This window comes from Myxocyprinus asiaticus, chromosome 24, assembly GCF_019703515.2.
Source record: "Myxocyprinus asiaticus isolate MX2 ecotype Aquarium Trade chromosome 24, UBuf_Myxa_2, whole genome shotgun sequence".
NCBI classification, from domain to species: Eukaryota; Metazoa; Chordata; class Actinopteri; order Cypriniformes; family Catostomidae; genus Myxocyprinus; species Myxocyprinus asiaticus.
The window spans coordinates 34116371-34135842 of record NC_059367.1 but is presented as its reverse complement, the minus strand read 5'-3'; the positions used below and the strand labels follow the sequence as shown (position 1 = coordinate 34135842).

General features: G+C 40.6%; 1 protein-coding gene across 4 annotated transcripts in view; it reads left to right on the top strand.

The window, feature by feature from the left end:
• The window catches only part of si:dkey-220o5.5 (actin filament-associated protein 1-like 1), a 125675-nt gene that overhangs the window by 27581 nt on the left and 78622 nt on the right, over positions 1-19472 (top strand). For 3 of the 4 annotated variants that reach the window (XM_051652827.1, XM_051652826.1, XM_051652825.1), the window contains one exon: positions 19015-19152. In XM_051652827.1, the coding sequence (XP_051508787.1) occupies positions 19015-19152 (138 nt within the window). Of the gene's footprint in view, positions 1-12493; positions 12521-19014; positions 19153-19472 lie in introns of all 4 variants that reach the window. The other variant, XM_051652828.1, reaches the window with a different exon arrangement.

Below are 19472 nucleotides of genomic sequence, written 5' to 3'. Positions count from 1 at the left end.
GCTCATGAATCAGACTAAACTGGTTGCACTATATGTTTCACACTGTAGATTTAAAAAAAGGCAGCACATAAGAGTAATTTGTTTGGGAATTGGACTACACTGCTCACGCTGTTTGTTTCGCACTGTAGGTTCAAAAGAACCAGCTCATAAGAGTCATTCATTAGGGAATCAGACTAAACTGGTCACACAATATGTTTCATGCTGTAGATTCCAAAAAAATTAAATGGCTCATAAGCGGCATTCATTTGGGAATCAGACTAAACTGGTTGCACTGTATGTTTCGTGCAGCAAATTCAAAATGAATGGCTCATAAGAGTCATTATTTCTGGAATCGGACTAAACTGGTCTGACACATGCTTTTAATTTCTACCATCTGTGTTGTGACTGCTTTTTGATCCATTTGAGATCATGTGATTGTGCTACCATGGACCTCTGCTTGAGATTTCATTCATCCTGTGTTCAGAAAGAATTTCTATTGTGTCAGACAAAAGGGTCAATTGGTCAACAAGGGGTCAAGTCATTGACAAGAGGTTAAACAGCCTTTTGAAGCATTTCGGCAAGGAGCGCAAAATGTCTCTCTGTGTCCTCACCAACACAAACACACAAAGTGGGTGTTCGAGGCATTTCCGAAATGTTTATGACACCCATGCACCTCTGGGCATTCGTTTTGGTAATGAATCAAATGCAGAGTGGTCTCGCCTCCTCATAGAACGTGACAGCTGAATAATGAGCCTGAAGTGCTTGCTGTGTGAATGAAGGACTGTAGTGTGTTTGGAAACATACAATGACTGAGCATAAATTACTTTCTAAGAGCTCAGATTTTATATTGACTAAGGTAAATAAAAACACAATCATGCATACACAAGGTTTTTTTTAGTAATGTAAAGCAGACACATTAGTAACACCAAATCAGTATGGATGGGACAGTATGGTTAACTTACAATTAGGTTCAATGTCAAATCTTGATTTGATATAACAACCAGGGGCGTAACTACAGGGAGGGCAGGGAGGGCAGAGTGGGCAGCCACCATAAGGCCTGGGGTGAGAGGGGGCAGCCACAGTCGATCAAAAGGACCCATAAAAATGACTGCGGGCCCGACGAGTGACGATAAGCAACCCAGGCTCCCCAAGGAGTGGGACCGACAGGTTCTTTTCACTGTGGGCTGTAAGATCCAAGTTACGCCACTAATACAAAGTATAACAGAAAATTGGGTTTATTTATTTATTTATTTTTTAAATGTTTAAATGCACAATATAATTTCTCATCAAAATAAAGTTTGCTTATACACAATATAAATGCTCAAATTTCAAGTAATAAGAGTTTCTTATTCACTGTACCGTCCTCTATAAGTAAGGATCACAAACAAATAAACCTTCAAAAATAGTTGGCTACATTAAAGGTGCACTCAGTAATTTTTTCCTCTTTAAAAAAGTTTAACTCCTAAAGACAAGAATTGTAATTTTGCAATATATGTAGTAAATCATGACCATTCACATTAAAATGAAGACTCCAGTCATATCAGTAACCTTATAAAAGCTGTTTTATTCTACATGGGAGGGTCCGCACATGGGGGCTGCCATGTTACAATCACATGACCAGCCGAATACTACTCACTTAATCTCAGTAACCATCCTAATATTTGACACTTTCACTCATTGATTAAAGTAATCATGGCTGACTGTGAATACTAAATTTCTAGTGAAGGGGTATTTCTCCTGAAGTCCACTATCATCTCCACTGTTTTGAGTATGTTCAGCTCAAGGTTGTTGTGACCGCACCAGACAGCCAGCTGTTCAACCTCCCATCTGTATGCAGACTCGTCACCTTCGCAGATAAGGCCAATGACAGTGGTGTCGTCTGCAAACTTCAGGAGTTTGACAGAGGGGTCCTTTGCAGTGCAGTCATTCGTGTACATGGAGGAAAGCAGTGGAGAGAGAACGCATCCCTGAGGAACACCAGTGCTAATAGTGAGTCTCACTAGCTGCTGCCTATCTGTCAGAAAGCTGTTGATCCACTGACAGATTGTATTGAAGCTGAACTGAAGTCCACAAATAGGAACCTTGCATAAGTCCCAGGTCTGTCAAGGTGTTGGTAAAAGCATGTTCCACCGCCTCTCATTTTCCCTGATGATTATGCAATGCGTCTCTTGGATCGCTTGTAGAGCAGATGTCAAATAAAACGTCCAAATAATCAAACACCATCAAAAAGTGATCAGGTATGCTCTGCCGAATATTCAGCAGTTCATCCCTGGTGAAACTGATTGGAAAAGAATGACAAAAAACATGACAAACAAACACAAGTAACAAAAATGCTAGACAGTTCCACACCTAAGCAGCCATGTGCGGCGCCATCTCTGAACTCAGACAGTAATTTTTTTAATATGTCGACTTGTATGTCGGACTTACACTGACACCTAGGGGTGTGGATGCAGCATCATTCAAACACTACAGTTTTCAGTCACCGATGCCATTGTAGAAATTCACTATATTCACAGTGAGCCGTGATTAATTTAATCCAAGAGTAAAAGTGTCAGATAACAGGATGGTTACTGAGATTAAGCGAGTCGCATTCGGCTGGTCATGTGATTGTAACATGGCAGCCCCCATGTGCGGACCCTCTCCATGTAGAATAAAACGGCTTTTATAAGGTTTCTGATATGACTGGAGTCTTTATCTCACATGAGTGGTCATGATTTTATTAATAAGTTTCAAAATTACTATTAATTTCTTATATCACCAGCCACATCAAGATACGATACGTATTGAGAAACATGTCACAGTTCAATATATCTTGATACATCATGATTCAATTCTGATTCATAAGCATTCGATTTCAATTCATTTTGGTATATTTCAGTTATAATGTGCATTTTGCTTACACGGCATGAAAGAAGTTCTCTTTCAGCTAATTCTGTTATTAATTATACAGGGGAACTTCTAACTTGTTAAATTAAGGAAATATTAATTTTTACAAATTTTATTATATCATTAGATTGATCATTTAAAAAGCTCAAATTTTAGCTTTTTAAATGATCAAAGTCAAAGTCCTTGTATTCTATCAATAAATAGGCCTATGTCTTGAAATTGCATATTATATTGCATATATACATACACTATTTAGTGGCAAATAACAAAAACATTATGCCACTTCCTTGATACAGGGGTACATATTCCAAAGCACAAAATATGCGCACGGCCAGCCCCCAATCGGGCTAATCAGGAGAGGGATAAGGCCAAGCTGGATGTGGCATCTGCGTGTGGAGACTGTCCTGAACTGCCGCATCCAGCTCTGACCTTATCCCTCTCCTCGGCTGATTAGCCCGATTGGGGGCCAGCTGTGTGCACTCACGGCCCTCCTCGTCACAGGGTCCTTTTCCTATTTATTTATTTCCTTTTTTTCCCTTTCAATGGAGATGTGTGTGGTTTGAAAAACATACGCTCACCCCTGCTGTAATGAGCTGGCCATGGAGACAGTGTTAGGATCCATGTGCTGGAAGTTTATTATGAACACAAGCAAACAATCCAAATCGGCAGGCAAATAGAGGTAGTCGTAAAACAAGCGGTATTATCCAATAAACCAAAAAGACAGTCCAACTAGGCAAACAAAACAAAGGGGTATCCAAAAGGCAGTAAATCCAGGAAAACAGGCAATGGTCATGACATGAAAACAATCAGCAAAGGCAATGGAAAACCACTTGGTAAGGCAGGGTAAACTGGCAATACTGTCAAAATGAAACAGCATGGTATTTATATAGTTTAAACAGGAAGTCACCAAAGAAGAAACGGTACAGAGTTAGTATTCGGGAGAGGGCTCCCTCTGGTGGTTGGTAGGAGGGGTAACAACCTCAGATGTTACACCTGCAAACCCCCCCCCCATCTACGAACAACTCCTGGTGTTCTTCTACTAGGACATCCCCTTGGTTGTGGTGCTGGATGATTAGGATGGGCATGATGAAATTCTTGTATCAGGGACGGGTCCAATATGTCCTTGGCGGCTACCCATGATCTCTCCTCTAGTCCATAGCCCTCCCAGTCCACCAGGTATTGCATCTGGCTCCCTCATTGTCTTGAGTCCATGATCTCTCTGACCATATACGCTGGGGCTCCATCTACCTCCAATGGAGGTGGAGGCTCAGAATCCGTGGTTCCAGAGCCAGATGGACGGGTTTCAGCAAGGACACATGGAAGGAAGGAGAGATGCGGTAATTAACAGGAAGCTCTAAACAGTAAGTAACTGGATTTATTTGATGAATAATTCTGAAAGGACCCACATACCTTGGACTGAGCTTCTTGCAGGGTAGCCGCAACTTGAGATCCCTTGTGGACAACCAGACCCTCTGTCCTGGCTGATAGTTGGGATGGGGGCACCTCCGTCGGTCAGCCTGGAAGCGTTGGGCTCTGACCGCTTGCTGTAGCTGGACATGTGCGTTGTCCCACACCCTCTCGCTTCGCTTAATCCAATAGTCCACTGCTGGCACCGTAGAAGGATCTCCTGACCAAGGAAACATTGGGGGTTGGTAGCCCAGCATGCATTGGAAGGGGGTTAGACCCGTAGAGGTATAAGTGAGGGAATTCTGTGCATATTCGGCCCAGGGCAGGAAATCGCTCCACTTCTCCTGTTCACGGCTACAATAATTCCGAAGATATCTGCCCATCTCTTGGTTTAGATGTTCCACCGGTCCGTTGGCCTGAGGGTGGTAACCAGAGGTGAGACTCACATTGATATCCAGTTGTTTGCAGAAAGCCTGCCAAACTTGGGACGTGAACTGGGCCTCTGTCAGACACGATGTCCTCTGGTATTCCATAGACCCTAAAGACATGGAACAAAGCATTAGCAGTTTCCATGGCATTGGGTAAACCCTTGAGAGGGACAAGTCTACATGATTTAGAAAATCAATCTATTATTAACAGAATGGTAGTGATACCATGGGAGTTTGGCAGGTCTGTGATGAAGTCGATGGACAAGTGGGACCATGGTCTTTGTGGTATTGGCAGTGGTTGAAGCAACCGCGTGGGCAGTTCTCTGGGAGTCTTGGATTGGGCACACACCTGACAAGACTTTACATAGTTAGTTACATCATGAATCAAAGTTGGCCACCAGATGGAATTACGCACCAGGGTAACAGTTCTTTGGATGCCAGGATGTCCAGTGCTCAAGGAAGTGTGGATCCATTGGATAGTCCTCTGACGTAGAGCTTGGGGTACGTAGTGCTTTGTCGGGGGCAGTTAGGCGGTGATGGTTCATTCTGTTGAGCTCATTGTATCTCCTCCATGATGTCCCAACTAATCGGTGCTATGATGACAGAAGGTGACAGAATGGACCTAGGGTGAGGTTGGAGGTAGGGTGGATCATGTCTGCGTGAAAGTGCATCTGCCTTACTGTTCTTGCTGCCAGGGCGGTAAGTGACTGTAAAATTGAATCTGGTGAAAAACAATGACCATCGGGCTTGACATGGGTTCAGTCTCTTGTCTGCCTTGATATATTCAAGATTTTTGTGATCGGTGATAACCTGGAAAGGGTGGACTGCCCCTCTAACCAGTGACGCCATTCTTTGAGGGCTGCTTTCATGGAAAGTAATTCCTTATTTCCCACATCATAGTTACGTTCTACAGAGTTCAATTTTCTGGAGAAAAAAAAAAGCACAAGGGTAAAGCTTGCCTGGTGTTCCATGATGTTGTGACAGGACCGCTCCAATCCCGCAATCTGAAGTGTCTACCTCAACGACGAAGGGAAGATTGGGTTCAGGAAGTTTCAGTATTGGAGCGGTCATGAAGCTTGACTTAAGGGAGATGAAGGCCTGGTATGCGGCATCGTTCCAAGGCAATTTGTTGGGCTTTCCCTTGAGCAACGACGTGAGTGGGGCTGCAATGATGCTGTAATTCCTGATGAAACGGCAATAGAAGTTGGCGAAGCCCAGAAACCGCTGTAGTTCCTAGATTTTTGAAGGTCAAGGCCATTCGGTGACTGCTGTTATCTTAGAGACATCCATTTCTACACCTTGATGGCTGATATTGTAGCCTAGGAAAGTGGTATGGTAGGTATGGAACTCACTTTTCTGCCTTGACAAATAGTTGGTGTTCCTGGAGACATGATAGAACTGTCTTGACTTGCTGGATATGTTGTTCCATGTCTTGTGAGTAGATGAGGATGTTGTCAATGTAAGCCACCACACAATGATTCAGTAAGTCTCTGAATATCTCATTGATAAAAGACTGGAAAATCGAAGGGCCGTTAGCAAGTCCATACGGCATGACCAAATATTCATAGTGTAGTGTGGTGGTGATGAAAGCAGTTTTCCACTCACCCCCTTCTCAGATTCTGACAAGGTTATAAGCACTTGTCAGATCAAGTTTGGTATAGATCTTTGCCTCATGGAGTTGTTCAAGGGCTGAGGGGATAAGCGGTAATGGGTAACGGTACTTTATGGTGACAGAGTTCAGGCCTCGATAGTCGATATAGGGACGTAGACCTCCATCCTACTTCTCTACAAAAAAGAACCCTGCAGCAGCTGGGTAGGTAGAGGGACGGATGTAACCGGAGGCAAGGGCTTCCTCAATGTAATTCTCCATGGCGAGGGTCTCGGGGCGTGACAGTGCATATGCCTTGCTTCTCGGTGGGGCTGTATTGGACAGAAATTCAATGGCACAGTCCCATGGACGAGGAGGAAGTTGTGTAGCTTTGAGTTTGCTAAACAGCTCACTGAACTCTGCATACTCCTTGGGGATCGTGGGCTCCTTCTGTGATTCGGGACTCTCAATACTGGTGATAAGACAAGGCATGGAAACAGCAACATGGAGACAATATTTGTGACAAAAACTTGACCATTGCGTGAGCTCACCTTGGTTCCAAGATATCGATGGGTCATGGATGGCCAGCCAGGGATGACCCAGGATAAGAGCGTGCTTGGGTGAGTTGATGGCATAGTGAAATGTTTTCTACATGGAAAAAGTCCAACCTTGATGGTTATCGGAATATTCTGTTGGGTTATGCCAGTACCAATAGGAGTGCTGTCAACAGTGGTAATGTTAATCGTTGGGGAGCATTGAATGGTGGGTATGTTGAGTTCTTGTACAGTCTCCTGGTTAATGATTAACAGCAGCACCAGAATCCACTAAAGCTGTAAAACACTTTACATGATCACCAATGGAGACCTCTACAGGTAACAGAAAATTATGTGAAACATGTGATACAGTGTTCATTGTACTCACATTTTGCCTTGACTCAGGAGATCTTGATTTCTTGTATGGACATGCAGTGTTGAGATGACCTGGTGAGCCACAATAAAAGCAAAGGTTTTCGTTGCGTCGACGTCGGTGTTCCTCCATGGAAACGCGAGTGTAAGCAACTTGCATGGGTTCGGGTGATACAGTGGATGCCTGGGCCTATACTGAGACTGTAGAATTCGAGGTGAAGCGAAACTGAGGCCGTGAAGCATTTTATCAATCTTGTTGGCCATAGTTATGTATTCAGAAAGATTCGTACCTTCACCCTTGCGGGTCAGTTCCATCCTGAGTTTCAGGTTAAGCCCTTCACGGAAAACAGTCTTCAGAGTGACATCATTCCACCCACTCTGAGCCGCTAGTGTCCTGAACGGAACTGCATAATCCGCTGCTGATCGATGACCCTGACATAGATGAAGTAGCTGAACAGAGATATCTTGGCTGCCTGCTGGATACTCGAAGACTTTGTGGATTTGTTGAATGAAGTAATCAAATGAAACCTGGATTTGAGTATCTTTGGGCCGCCGCTGTTTGGGATAATCGAGAGCTTTGCCGGTAAGCAGTGATATCAAAAAAGAACATTTCCTGGCATCTTGATCAAATGATTCAGGCTGATTTGAGAAAAATACCTTGCATTGTCGTAAAAACCCCAGCATTTTTCAGCAGAACCATAAACTTATCAGGTAGAGCAAAGCTTATCGGTTTAGCATGGGGAGCTGGCAGTGAGTGAATGTATTGTGTCAAACATTCGTTGGCAGCTCGTAGGTTGTTCAGCTGGTCTTGGTAACCCCTTAATACCTCACACTGGTGCGCGAATGCAGCCTGGAGCTGTGAAACTTCTGCTGGATCCATGCTGGGCGAAGTATTCTGTAATGAACTGGCCATGGAGATGGTGTTAGGATCCGTGTGTTGGAAGTTTATTATGAACACAAGCAAACAATCCAAATCGGTAGGCAAATAGAGGTAGTCGTAAAACAAGCGGTATAATCCAATAAACCAAAAAAACAGTCCAACAAGGCAAACAAAATAAAGGGGTATCCAAAAGGCAGTAAATCCAGGAAAACAGGCAATGGTCATAACATGAAAACAATCAGCAAATGCAATGGAAAACCGCTTGGTAAGGCAGGGTAAATTGGCAATATTTCACAAAGTCAAAATGGAACAGCATGGTATTTATATAGTTTAAACAGGAAGTCACCAAAGAAGAAACGGTACAGAGTTAGTATTCGGGAGAGGGCTCCCTCTGGTGGTTGGTAGGAGGGGTAACAACCTCGGATGTTACACCTGCACACCCGCTCCCCCCACAGTTCAAAATGTACTGTATATTGCATGTAGACAAATCACATTAAAGGGCACGGTGGGTACTAAATTAACTCAGGTGTACACAGAAAAGTGAAAAATCATATTATAAATGGCTCCTACATACTATATATATACAGTATATACTGTATATATATATATATAGAGAGAGAGAGAGAGAGAGAGAGAGTATATATAGATATATATAGATATATATACAGTTGTGCTCAAAAGTTTGCATACCCTGGCAGAAATTGTTAAATTTTTGGCAATGTTTTTGAAAATATGACTGATCATGCAAAAAAAAACTGTCTTTATTTAAGGATAGTGATCATATGAAGCCATTTATTATCACATAGTTGTTTGGCTCCTTTTTAAATCATAATGAGAACAGAAATCACCCAAATGGCCCTGATCAAAAGTTTACATACCCTTGAATGTTTGGCCTTGTTACAGACACACAAGGTGACACACACAGTTTTAAATGGTAATTAAAGGTTAATTTCCCACACCTGTGGCTTTTTAAATTGCAATTAGTGTCTGTGTATAAATAGTCAGTGAGTTTGTTTGCTCTCACGTGGATGCACTGAGCAGGCTAAATACTGAGCCATGGGGAGCAGAAAAGGACTGTCAAAAGACCTGCGTAACAAGGTAATGGAACTTTATAAAGATGGAAAAGGATATAAAAAGATATCCAAAGCCTTGAAAATGCCAGTCAGTACTGTTCAATCATTTATTAAGAAATGAAAAATTCAGGGATCTCTTGATACCAAGCCAAGGTCAGGTAGACCAAGAAAGATTTCAGCCACAACTGCCAGAAGAACTGTTCTGGATACAACGAAAAACCCACAGGTAACCTCAGGAGAAATACAGGCTGCTCTGGAAAAAGACAGTGTGGTTGTTTCAAGGAGCACAATACGACGATACTTGAACAACAATTAGCTGCATGGTCGAGTTGCCAGAAAGAAGCCTTTACTGCACCAATGCCACAAAAAAGCCCGGTTACAATATGCCCGACAACACCTTGACACGCCTCACAGCTACTGGCACACTGTAATTTGGAGTGACGAGACCAAAATAGAGCTTTATGGTCACAACCATAAGGGCTATGTTTGGAGAGGGGTCAACAAGACCTATAGTGAAAAGAATAGCATCCCCACTGTGAAGCATGGTGGTGGCTCACTGATGTTTTGGGGGCGTGTGAGCACGGGGAATCTTGTGAAAATTGATGGCAAAATGAATGCAGCTTGTTATCAGAAAATACTGGCAGACAATTTGCATTCTTCTGCACGAAAGCTGCGCTTGGGACGCTCTTGGACTTTCCAGCACGACAATGACCCTAAGCACAAGGTCAAGTTGACCCTCCAGTGGTTACAGCAGAAAAAGGTGAAGGTTCTGGAGTGGCCATCACAGTCTCCTGACCTTAATATCATCAAGCCACTCTGGGGAGATCTCAAACGTGCGGTTCATGCAAGACGACCAGAGGCTTTGCATGACATGGAGGCATTTTGCCAAGACGAATGGGCAGCAATATCACCTGCAAGAATTTGGGGCCTCATAGACAACTATTACAAAAGACTGCACGCTGTCATTGATGCTAAAGGGGGCAATACACAGTATAAAGAACTAAGGGAATGCAGACTTTTGAACAGGGGTCATTTCATTTTTTTCTTTGTTGCCATGTTTTGTTTTATGATTGTGCCATTCTGTTATAACCTACAGTTGAATATGAATCCCATAAGAAATAAAAGAAATGTGTTTTGCCTGCTCACTCATGTTTTCTTTAAAAATGGTACATATATTACCAATTCTCCAAGGGTATGCAAACTTTTGAGCACAACTGATATAGATATATAGGTATGTATATATGTATAGGTATACCAGACTTTCTAAAAGCTAATTGCAAGCACTTTGAGGACTTCAAGGGCCTTGTGTGAACCCTGTAAATAGTGTCAACAAAAGCTACAGAGAGATCTTGATGTTCAGTGGGTCATTTCTTTAATGATTACATGGACAGAAAACAATTATACAAATTCTGAAATATCGAATTTTGCCTCTATATGATTCTTCATTTTGTTTTGCGATATTTTGAAATTGTATGTATTGTCCCAACCTTACAAATCAGTTTAGTCTCGTTTAAGTAGTTACTAGGGCTGTCAATCAATAAAAAAATGTTATTAAATTTAATTACATAATATGCTAATATACTGTATATAGTAATATTTGCAGAGAAAGGCCCATAAATAAAGATAATTCAATAAATTATAATTTTAAAAAATATAGCATGGTGCATTCATCCCTAAATTTAAAGTTGTGATATGCATCCCTTTGTGAATCGGGAACTAAAACAACACAGGCAGCATGTGCAAATAAATGGCACTATAAGTGTGCATAGTTCATTCTTAATGCATTTCACCCATAGTGCCCCAATTCAGTGTAAGGAGAGTAACAAGTGCCCTCTATGTTTTTCACATCTTGATGGATAAAACCATTTACCCTTAGGGCTCTGTCTTAAAAGGGAAGGTTAAATATAGAGATAATGAAATGACAGAGTACAATTTGTACAAAGAGTACAGTAATTTACCTCATCAAACAGTTAATTTTATGTGAAATGGGAACAAAATGTTTAATCAGCATTTTTGTTCTGCAACATTACAGTAAACTCTGTTTACTGTGCAAGTTTGGTGTCACAAGTATCACAGACAGTTGAAGCTTTAGAGGATGAAGATGACACAGATTTTGTTCTGAACAATGACTGCTAAGCAGAAGCATCTGTTATAAACACAGTTTGTGATTAATCCGGGTAGTTATATGGCTCTGTGGAATACGTCTGATGCTGACTGGTCAATGGCAGTCAGGCAATGTGGCAATCTGAGGTCAAATGTTTTTATATAGTGACCGTTAAACTGTATAATTGACTGATTATCTCCACAGCTGTGCTAGTTTCATTTTGGGGCCTTTTTTCTCACATAAAAAAATTCCACTCAAATCAATATTTCATGTCAATTTATTTATTTATTTGGAAAGTAGCCATGTAAGCAGCAGGATTATGTGCGATTAGTCAGACATTATTGCAAAACAAACCCCTTCGGGATAATACAAGATCCCATTGGTGTCCTGACCACCCTATTTTGTGATAAGTTCATTATTTCTTATTAATTTTTAACATTATAAATCACAATTTCAAGCTTATGATTAATAATTAGAACTGAAGATAAAGCACATTATCTATCCTCTTTAGGTAGGTGAATTTTATGCTTCAAAGAAAAAAGGTTAGAAGAAATGAAGTGAGAAATATGGCACAAACAGTAGAACATGACAGCAATAAAGGATGTGAGTTTGTGCATGTGTTTGATTTTAATGGAAACCAGTAGGCATCTTTCAGCTGGTTAGTTTGACCTTTGACCTTTGGTTGTTATGACGATGCTCAATATTTATCCTCCACACATTTTACAGTACTTGCATCAAAAGCGGAAATGGGTGGGGCAACTTCATAGTGAACAGTTGTTATTGGCTCAAGTCTAACGAAAACAGTGGAATGTCAAAGGAATCAAATCCTATTTAACCTAAATGTGAAAATAAAGAAATAAAACATGTGAATGCCATGTATTATTACATCTAGTTAAATGTTTCATATTAGTACATATACAGTCATTTTAAGGGAGTAAAGATGAAGTCTACACATTGCTTTGATCATCTGTTCATGGAAGAGGAGCTAAAGGTTGCCCAAATACTGTGAGCAGGGGGAAATGGAGGACTTTGGAGAAGAAGTAAGGCTAGTTTGAAGACTGAAACCTTGAGAATGACAATCTGAAGGATGTAGAGCCTCCACCACAGTCAGCCATTGACATCTGGTTAAGGCTCTGTTTGCTTAATGACTTTACTGTTAGCACTCTAGTGCCAAATCTGTCACATCTGAAGGTCAGCGTGTTCAATAAATGAAAACTAACATTTCATCTCAAACTTTTTACAGGAAGCTTCTGGAATAGGCGGTAACTATGTAAGTGATATTTGCCATCTCCTTTACAGCCCTCAATTTCCTTAAGAAAAACTGCTTTCTGGTCATTTCCATACAATGTTTAACTGTAAACTGTGCCTCTAAGCTAACTTTTATTTTAATTTATTTGTTCTTTATTTATTGTATGTTAATATGAAATCTGGAAGTTATCTGAATACTTACAGGGTGCTGCCAAAGATGCAATTTTTAAACACAATTTTAACACATTTCCTTTACTAGGACCCTATGTATTATTTTTTCCCAAGTTCTGTGTTCTCTGTTAAATTTTTTCTGAATTCAATGTTTTTGCGCTTTCAGTTTGTATGTTTTTGACGACACAGCTTCACAACTTCAGATAAACAGTTTGCTGTATGGCGTAATGTGCTTACTGAATGGCAAATGCCTTCGATTTAATTAAAAAATATACAGTATATAGTCTGCAAAGACCGAGCGTGCCTCCCACATTCCTTTTGAAGCACGCAGCACATGCAGACTGTAAATGTATTCAATTAAATCTATACCTTTTGTGGTTTATATCATCACAATAGGTCATGATTTTAATTTGACTAAATGTGCATTCATGCATTCATTTTATCCCAAATATATCAAATTCCGTGACATTCCGCATTTGGTTAATTCCGTTTTTTATGACTGGATTCCATGATTATGCATTACGGAAGTCATATTGCCCTACTTTACAAAACTTTTTACCACAGTTTCAGCCAAAATACCATAGTTAGTAGAGTTATTGGCAATCCTAGTTTATATACATTATGATAAATGTATGTATGTATATAAAGTGTATACAACATAGGTAACTAAATCTCCAGCCCATCCTCCAAAAATATTATTTTTGCAAAATTATTATCTCTTTACCACATTTCTGCAGGCTCAGTCCACGTCCACACCAATACGATATTGCTAAATTTTTTTTACTGTTAACACCTCACATCCACACTAGGGCTACGTCTACATTAATCCGGATACATTTGAAAACAGAGTTTTCCTTTTCGAAACACTCTCCGTCCACACGAAACGCAGTTATCCTCATGTTCTGTCACCGGACAGAAGTCCGAGTAAACTTCCCGTTGCCTTTGAAGGAATGCAATGTGAAGGTTGTACAAAGTAACATTTATCTTTAACAACGCTATCATCAGTGAATGATATCAGGCACAACAACGCTGCTACAACATGGGCCGCCATCTTGATTGTTTTGGGTTGAATGGATCACATGACTGCATCCAAGACAATCGTTTTCAGATGTCTCTGTTTTCCCTGTCCACACTACAACATGAAGACAGCGTTTTCAAATGTTTCCACATGGGTGAGCACTTTCAAAAAAAGCTCCAATTTCGCAGGACAAAACCGCCGTCTCAGTGTGGACGGAAGGCCAAAACATAGAGAAAAAGATGCGTTTTCAAACGAAAACGTATTAGCATGGATGTGGACTAGAACTGTGTTTTCCTCCAGCGAAAATTGAGTATTTTGAAAATGCTCTCCAATACCACATACTTTGGAAAACAATGATGTTAGGAAATTGAAAACGAAGTTTTAAAACAGGGTCTTTCAAAATTTCTGCCGGTTTCCACAGAATTGGATCGCCAGTCTTTCACAAAGTTCTCCCCCACCTCTTGCATGTTTGTTATTTTGGCTAATTTGATTTTGCTTTCATCTACGAATAAGAGTGTCGCACTCTCAGCTCCATTTAACACATTTTATGAAACAGATTATTTAAATACATAATTCCACAGATTTCCTCCCAAAATGCAAAAAAGTCTACAAATTCCACGTGGACTAGCATATCTGTTAGTAAACCTGTTAAGAATCCTGAAGCCAGTGGAAAATAGAAACAGGCTTTTCACCATCAGCTCCCTTGTTCCATGTTCTCCACAGCTGGGTCAAACAAGATCCTCAGTCTTAAGAAGGTACACAAATTTTTTATTGTGGTTGGATTTACTGGGTTCTCAAAGCTCTTTTTGCATTCTTGCAAAGGTTGCTTGAGATGCACTACAGAGGCATTGTCAGGTGTCTATAGTACTAAGCAATGACCCTGTTTGAACTCATGGGAATGGCTTGTTTAGGCTGGTTTGAATTCTTGGTTTAGGTTGGTTCACCTGGCCCGATCGGACACGTTGCTTTAGGGGTGTTAAATTAAACACATTTGTGCATTAAAAAACAGCAAGTCGGGGCACAATGGAATGGAGCAGAATGTAGAGTCATCACATTGTCTTTAAAATGCAACACTCATGGCAGATACTCCGTCTGAATTAGACGACCGTCTGAATGTGAATGGCTCTACTGGTCGTGCTTTAATGAGGATCAATTTAGAGACACTTTTCCAAGAGGTTTACCATGCATAGTGTATTCACTGCAGACTAATTTAAGCACCACTGATGAAACGGATTGATCTTACTGTTAATTCGGCGACAGTTTGGTCGAAAGTTTTTTTTTCTTACCAAAATTTTAACCACTGCTGGAAGTGTTGTAGGGGTACCAAAGAATGTCAGGGTACAATAACATTCAGTGGCAACATGAAGATTTGTGTAAAAAAATTTATACTTATAAAAAAACTCTACATAAACTAGTCAACCTCACTAAATGACTAATCTTCCATGACTAGTCTTCTAATGCTTCCAAAAATGTGAAATGCAGGAAAAACCCTAAAAGTGTTGGTAAGTTAAAGGGCTTTGTTTGAAACTTCACCCCTTGGATCTTACGCACCGGTTCATCTGGCAAATGATAAAAGCTCGGCTTCAGACAAGTAGCCACATTTACACTTTTCTTTTCTCTCTGGTATAAACATGACAGTGTTTAAGAAAGCTCATCCTAGTTCCTTTTCTTCTCTAGTAGCCTACATTTTCACGCATTACAAAAATGAGACTCTGAAAGTGAAAGGGTGATTAGAGTTTGTTTATCATTTGAGGAAGGACTTTCTCATTCTAGAGAGCATTTGATTGGGCAAAAATCTGTATGTGCCCCTGTGAACAAGATGAGTCATCAATATTTTTAGTCCATTTTTCTTGGAAAAAAAGTCTGTATTTATATTCAAATATCTGCTAAAAGTCTATTTTGTCAGCCTTTAGGCATACACACTACACTAGCTAGCATATAAATGAACTCAAAGCTAACAGATATGGACTAAAATACACAAAACACAAACTGTGATTTCATGGGGTCTATAAATGAGTTATGAATCATCAGTTGTACCCATGGGTTTCAAAAGCTTCATGCAGGTCTTGAAGTGGTTCCCTGCAGAGAGCTTTTCAAAAGACCATTCAGTTATATCACAACAGCTGGCTTGTGTTGAAGTTTTTCACTAAATAGAGATCGTCATGGCGTGTTGTGAAGGACTAGGATTTTCTGTTGTGATTCATCACATGGGATGAAGAGAAGGGACATATAAAGATAGTAGTAGTGTTACTTGCCTTAGCAAAAACCACTAAATAGATATACTTTGAGAAATAGGGAGAGCGAGAGTGTGAAATTATGTGTGTGTGTGTGTGTGTGAGAGAGAGAGAGAGAGAGAGAGAGAGAGAGAGATATTGACTGACTGCAGCACAAAGGCCCACTGATGGTGTCTCTGTAATGTACACAGTGTGTAGAGTCTCTGTATGTTTACTGTGGTAAGGGCTTGAACAGTGGCCTGTTTGTCTGCAGCCAACATAAAAAGGGCAAGACAGAGAACAGGCCTCTCTCTAAAACATTATACAACAGGTAGAGGGCCTCTTTTTCTCCTCAAGTCACCACATATCACAGCATGATCAAAAATCACAGTGGGCAACAATTTCAGCCATTCAAGAGAGGAGGATAATTCAATTCTAAATGACTTCTGCCAGCATACAATAAAGATACAACCACACACACACAGCATGCGGCAGTGTTAGTGAGCGTGTTTACATGCACGTTCTTACACCGATTATGCTTAATAAGCCACTTGTAAGGTCATGTAACACTTTAAACGGTTTTCCTTTATCAGGTAAGGTCATGATTCATGAACAGTTTAAGCAAAAGCCCATATGCCCATGCAGCTTTTTTGCCCATTACCCCAATTTTAAATTTTACATACGGGCGTTCTTATCGCTTATCCAATTTGTGCAAGGGTTATGTACAGTGCATCTGGAAAGAATTCACAGCGCTTCACTTTTTCCACATTTTATGTTACAGCCTTATTCCAAAATAGATTAAATTCATTATTTTCCTCAAAATTCTACAAACAATACCCCATAATGACAACATGAAAGAAGTTTGTTTGAAATCTTTGCAAATGTATTAAAAAATGTCTTTAAAAAAATAATCACATGTGCATAAGTATTCACAGCCTTTGCTCAATACTTTGTTGAAGCACCTTTGGCACCAATTACAGCCTCAAGTCTTTTTGAGTATGATGCTACAAGCTTGGCACACCTATTTTTGGGCAGTTTCTCCCATTCTTCTTTGCAGGACCTCTCAAGCTCCATCAGGTTGGATGGGGAGCGTCGGTGCACAGCCATTTTCAGATCTCTCCAGAGATGTTCAATGGGGTTCAAGTCTGGGCTCTGGCTGGGCCACTCAAGGACATTCACAGAGTTGTCCCGGAGCCACTCCTTTGTTATCTTGGCTGTGTGCTTAGGGTCGTTGTCCTGTTGGAAGATGAACCTTCGCCCCAGTCTGAAGTCCAGAGCGCTCTGGAGCAGGTTTTCATCAAGGATGTCTCTGTACATTGCTGCATTCATCTTTCCCTCGATCCTGACTAGTCTCCCAGTTCCTGCCGCTGAAAAACATCCCCACAGCATGATGCTGCCACCACCATGCTTCACTGTAGGGATGGTATTGGCCAGGTGATGAGCGGTGCCTGGTTTCCTCCAGAAATAACGCTTGCCATTCAGGCCAAAGAGTTCAATCTTTGTTTCTCATGGTCTGAGAGTCCTTCGGGTGCCTTTTGGCAAACTCCAGGCGGGCTGTCATGTGCCTTTTACTGAGGAGTGGCTTCCGTCTGGCCACTCTACCATACAGGCCTGATCGGTGGAGTGCTGCAGAGATGGTTGTTCTTCTGGAAGGTTCTCCTCTCTCCACAGAGGAACGCTGGAGCGCTGTCAGAGTGACCATCGGGTTCTTGGTCACCACCCTAAGGCCCTTCTCCCCCGATCGCTCAGTCTGGCTGGGCGGCCAGCTCTAGGAAGAGTCCTGGTGGTTCCAAACTTCTTCCATTTACGGATGATGGAGGCCACTGTGCTCATTGGGACCTTCAGTGCTGCAGAGAGTTTTCTGTACCCTTCCCCAGATCTATGCCTCGATACAATCCTGTCTCGGAGGTCTACAGACAATTCCTTGGACTTCATGGCTTGGTTTGTGCTCTGACATGCACTGTTAACTGTGGGACCTTATATAGACAGGTGTGTGCCTTTCCAAATCATGTCCAATCAACTGAATTTACCACACGTGGACTCCAATCAAGTTGTAGAAACATCTCAAGGATGATCAGTGGAAACAGGATGCACCTGAGCTCAATTTTGATTGACATGGCAAAGGCTGTGAATACTTATGTACGTGATTTTTTGTTCGTTTTTTATTTTTAATAAATTTGCTAAGTTTTCAAACAAACTTCTTTCACGTTGTCATTATGGGGTATTGTTTGTAGAATTTTGAGGAAAATAATTAATTTATTCCATTTTGGAATAAGGCTGTAACAAAATGTGGAAAAAGTGAAGCGCTGTGAATACTTTCCAGATGCACTGTATATGACTGTTAACACTAAGCAAAATCCTGCTGGGGGCCTTAAGTGAAATCCTACTTAGTGGCCCTAAGCGAAACCTTACTTGGAGCGCACAACCCCCCCAACGAGTCCAGGCCCACCTATGAATGGTCTCGCATTTTAAGTATATATATATATATATATATATATATATATATATATATATATATATATATATAAAATAAAAAAAAATAGCTTGAAACGGCCCTGGTGCTCACTATATGAAACTGAAGCGATGCTAAATTTAAAACAGTTTTGCTAACTTAAAAATAAATGGCTGGAAACAGTGAATCTAAACTAAAATAGATTTTCATGCCTTCAAACTAAACGGAACGAAAATGAAGCCAAATTGAAACGGCATATTGGAAATAGAATAGAAATAAAAACGAAAGTAAAAATTAATGACTATGGTAACCATTATGCATCTTTGTTTCTTTGCAGTGCGTGTGTGCTAGAGGCATGTGTTTTTCTGTTTATGTAGATGCGGGCCTGATTACTTTTGTGGTTTATAAATCAAAAACAGATTTTTCCTGGAAACAATGAGCATTAGTTATAAGTTATAGTACTCTATAGTTATAGTAGTTATAGTTATAGTTATAGGTTAGTCAGGGAGATAGTTTTAACTTGCGTTTATGTCTATATAAGTTCATTCAAGATATCCATTTGGTTTCTATTCATAACTTCATAACATGGTTGTGGTTTTCCCCTTGATGTGCTGTAGGATTAAATGTTTTCTGAATGACGTGTGGTTTGTTTGATTCTGCAGTGCTGGCCCGGCTGGTTTTGGACCTGCAGGCGTTCCTGTTGGTTCTGGACAGTGAGAATCTCAGCTATATCGCTCAGGCCCAGAAAAAATCCATCTCAGAACTGCTTTCTAAATTGCAGGACAATAAGGACACAGCAGGTAAACAGTTAATTCTCATCTGTATGTCGTAAAGAATTCGTGACTGTATGTATAGCCAATATATGCCAAGTATCTGTACAACCCCAATTCCAAAAATGTTGGGACAGTATGAAAAATGCTAATAAAAACAATGAGTGATTTGTAAATTATATTTACCCTTTGCTATATTGAAAGCTGTACAACTACACATTATAAGATGTATTACCTTGTGAATTTCATTGTTTTTTGAAAATGTACAGTAATTTCAAATCAGATGATTGCAACACGCTCCAAAAATGTTGGGACAGTCGAGTGTTTACCACTGTGAAACATCACCATTT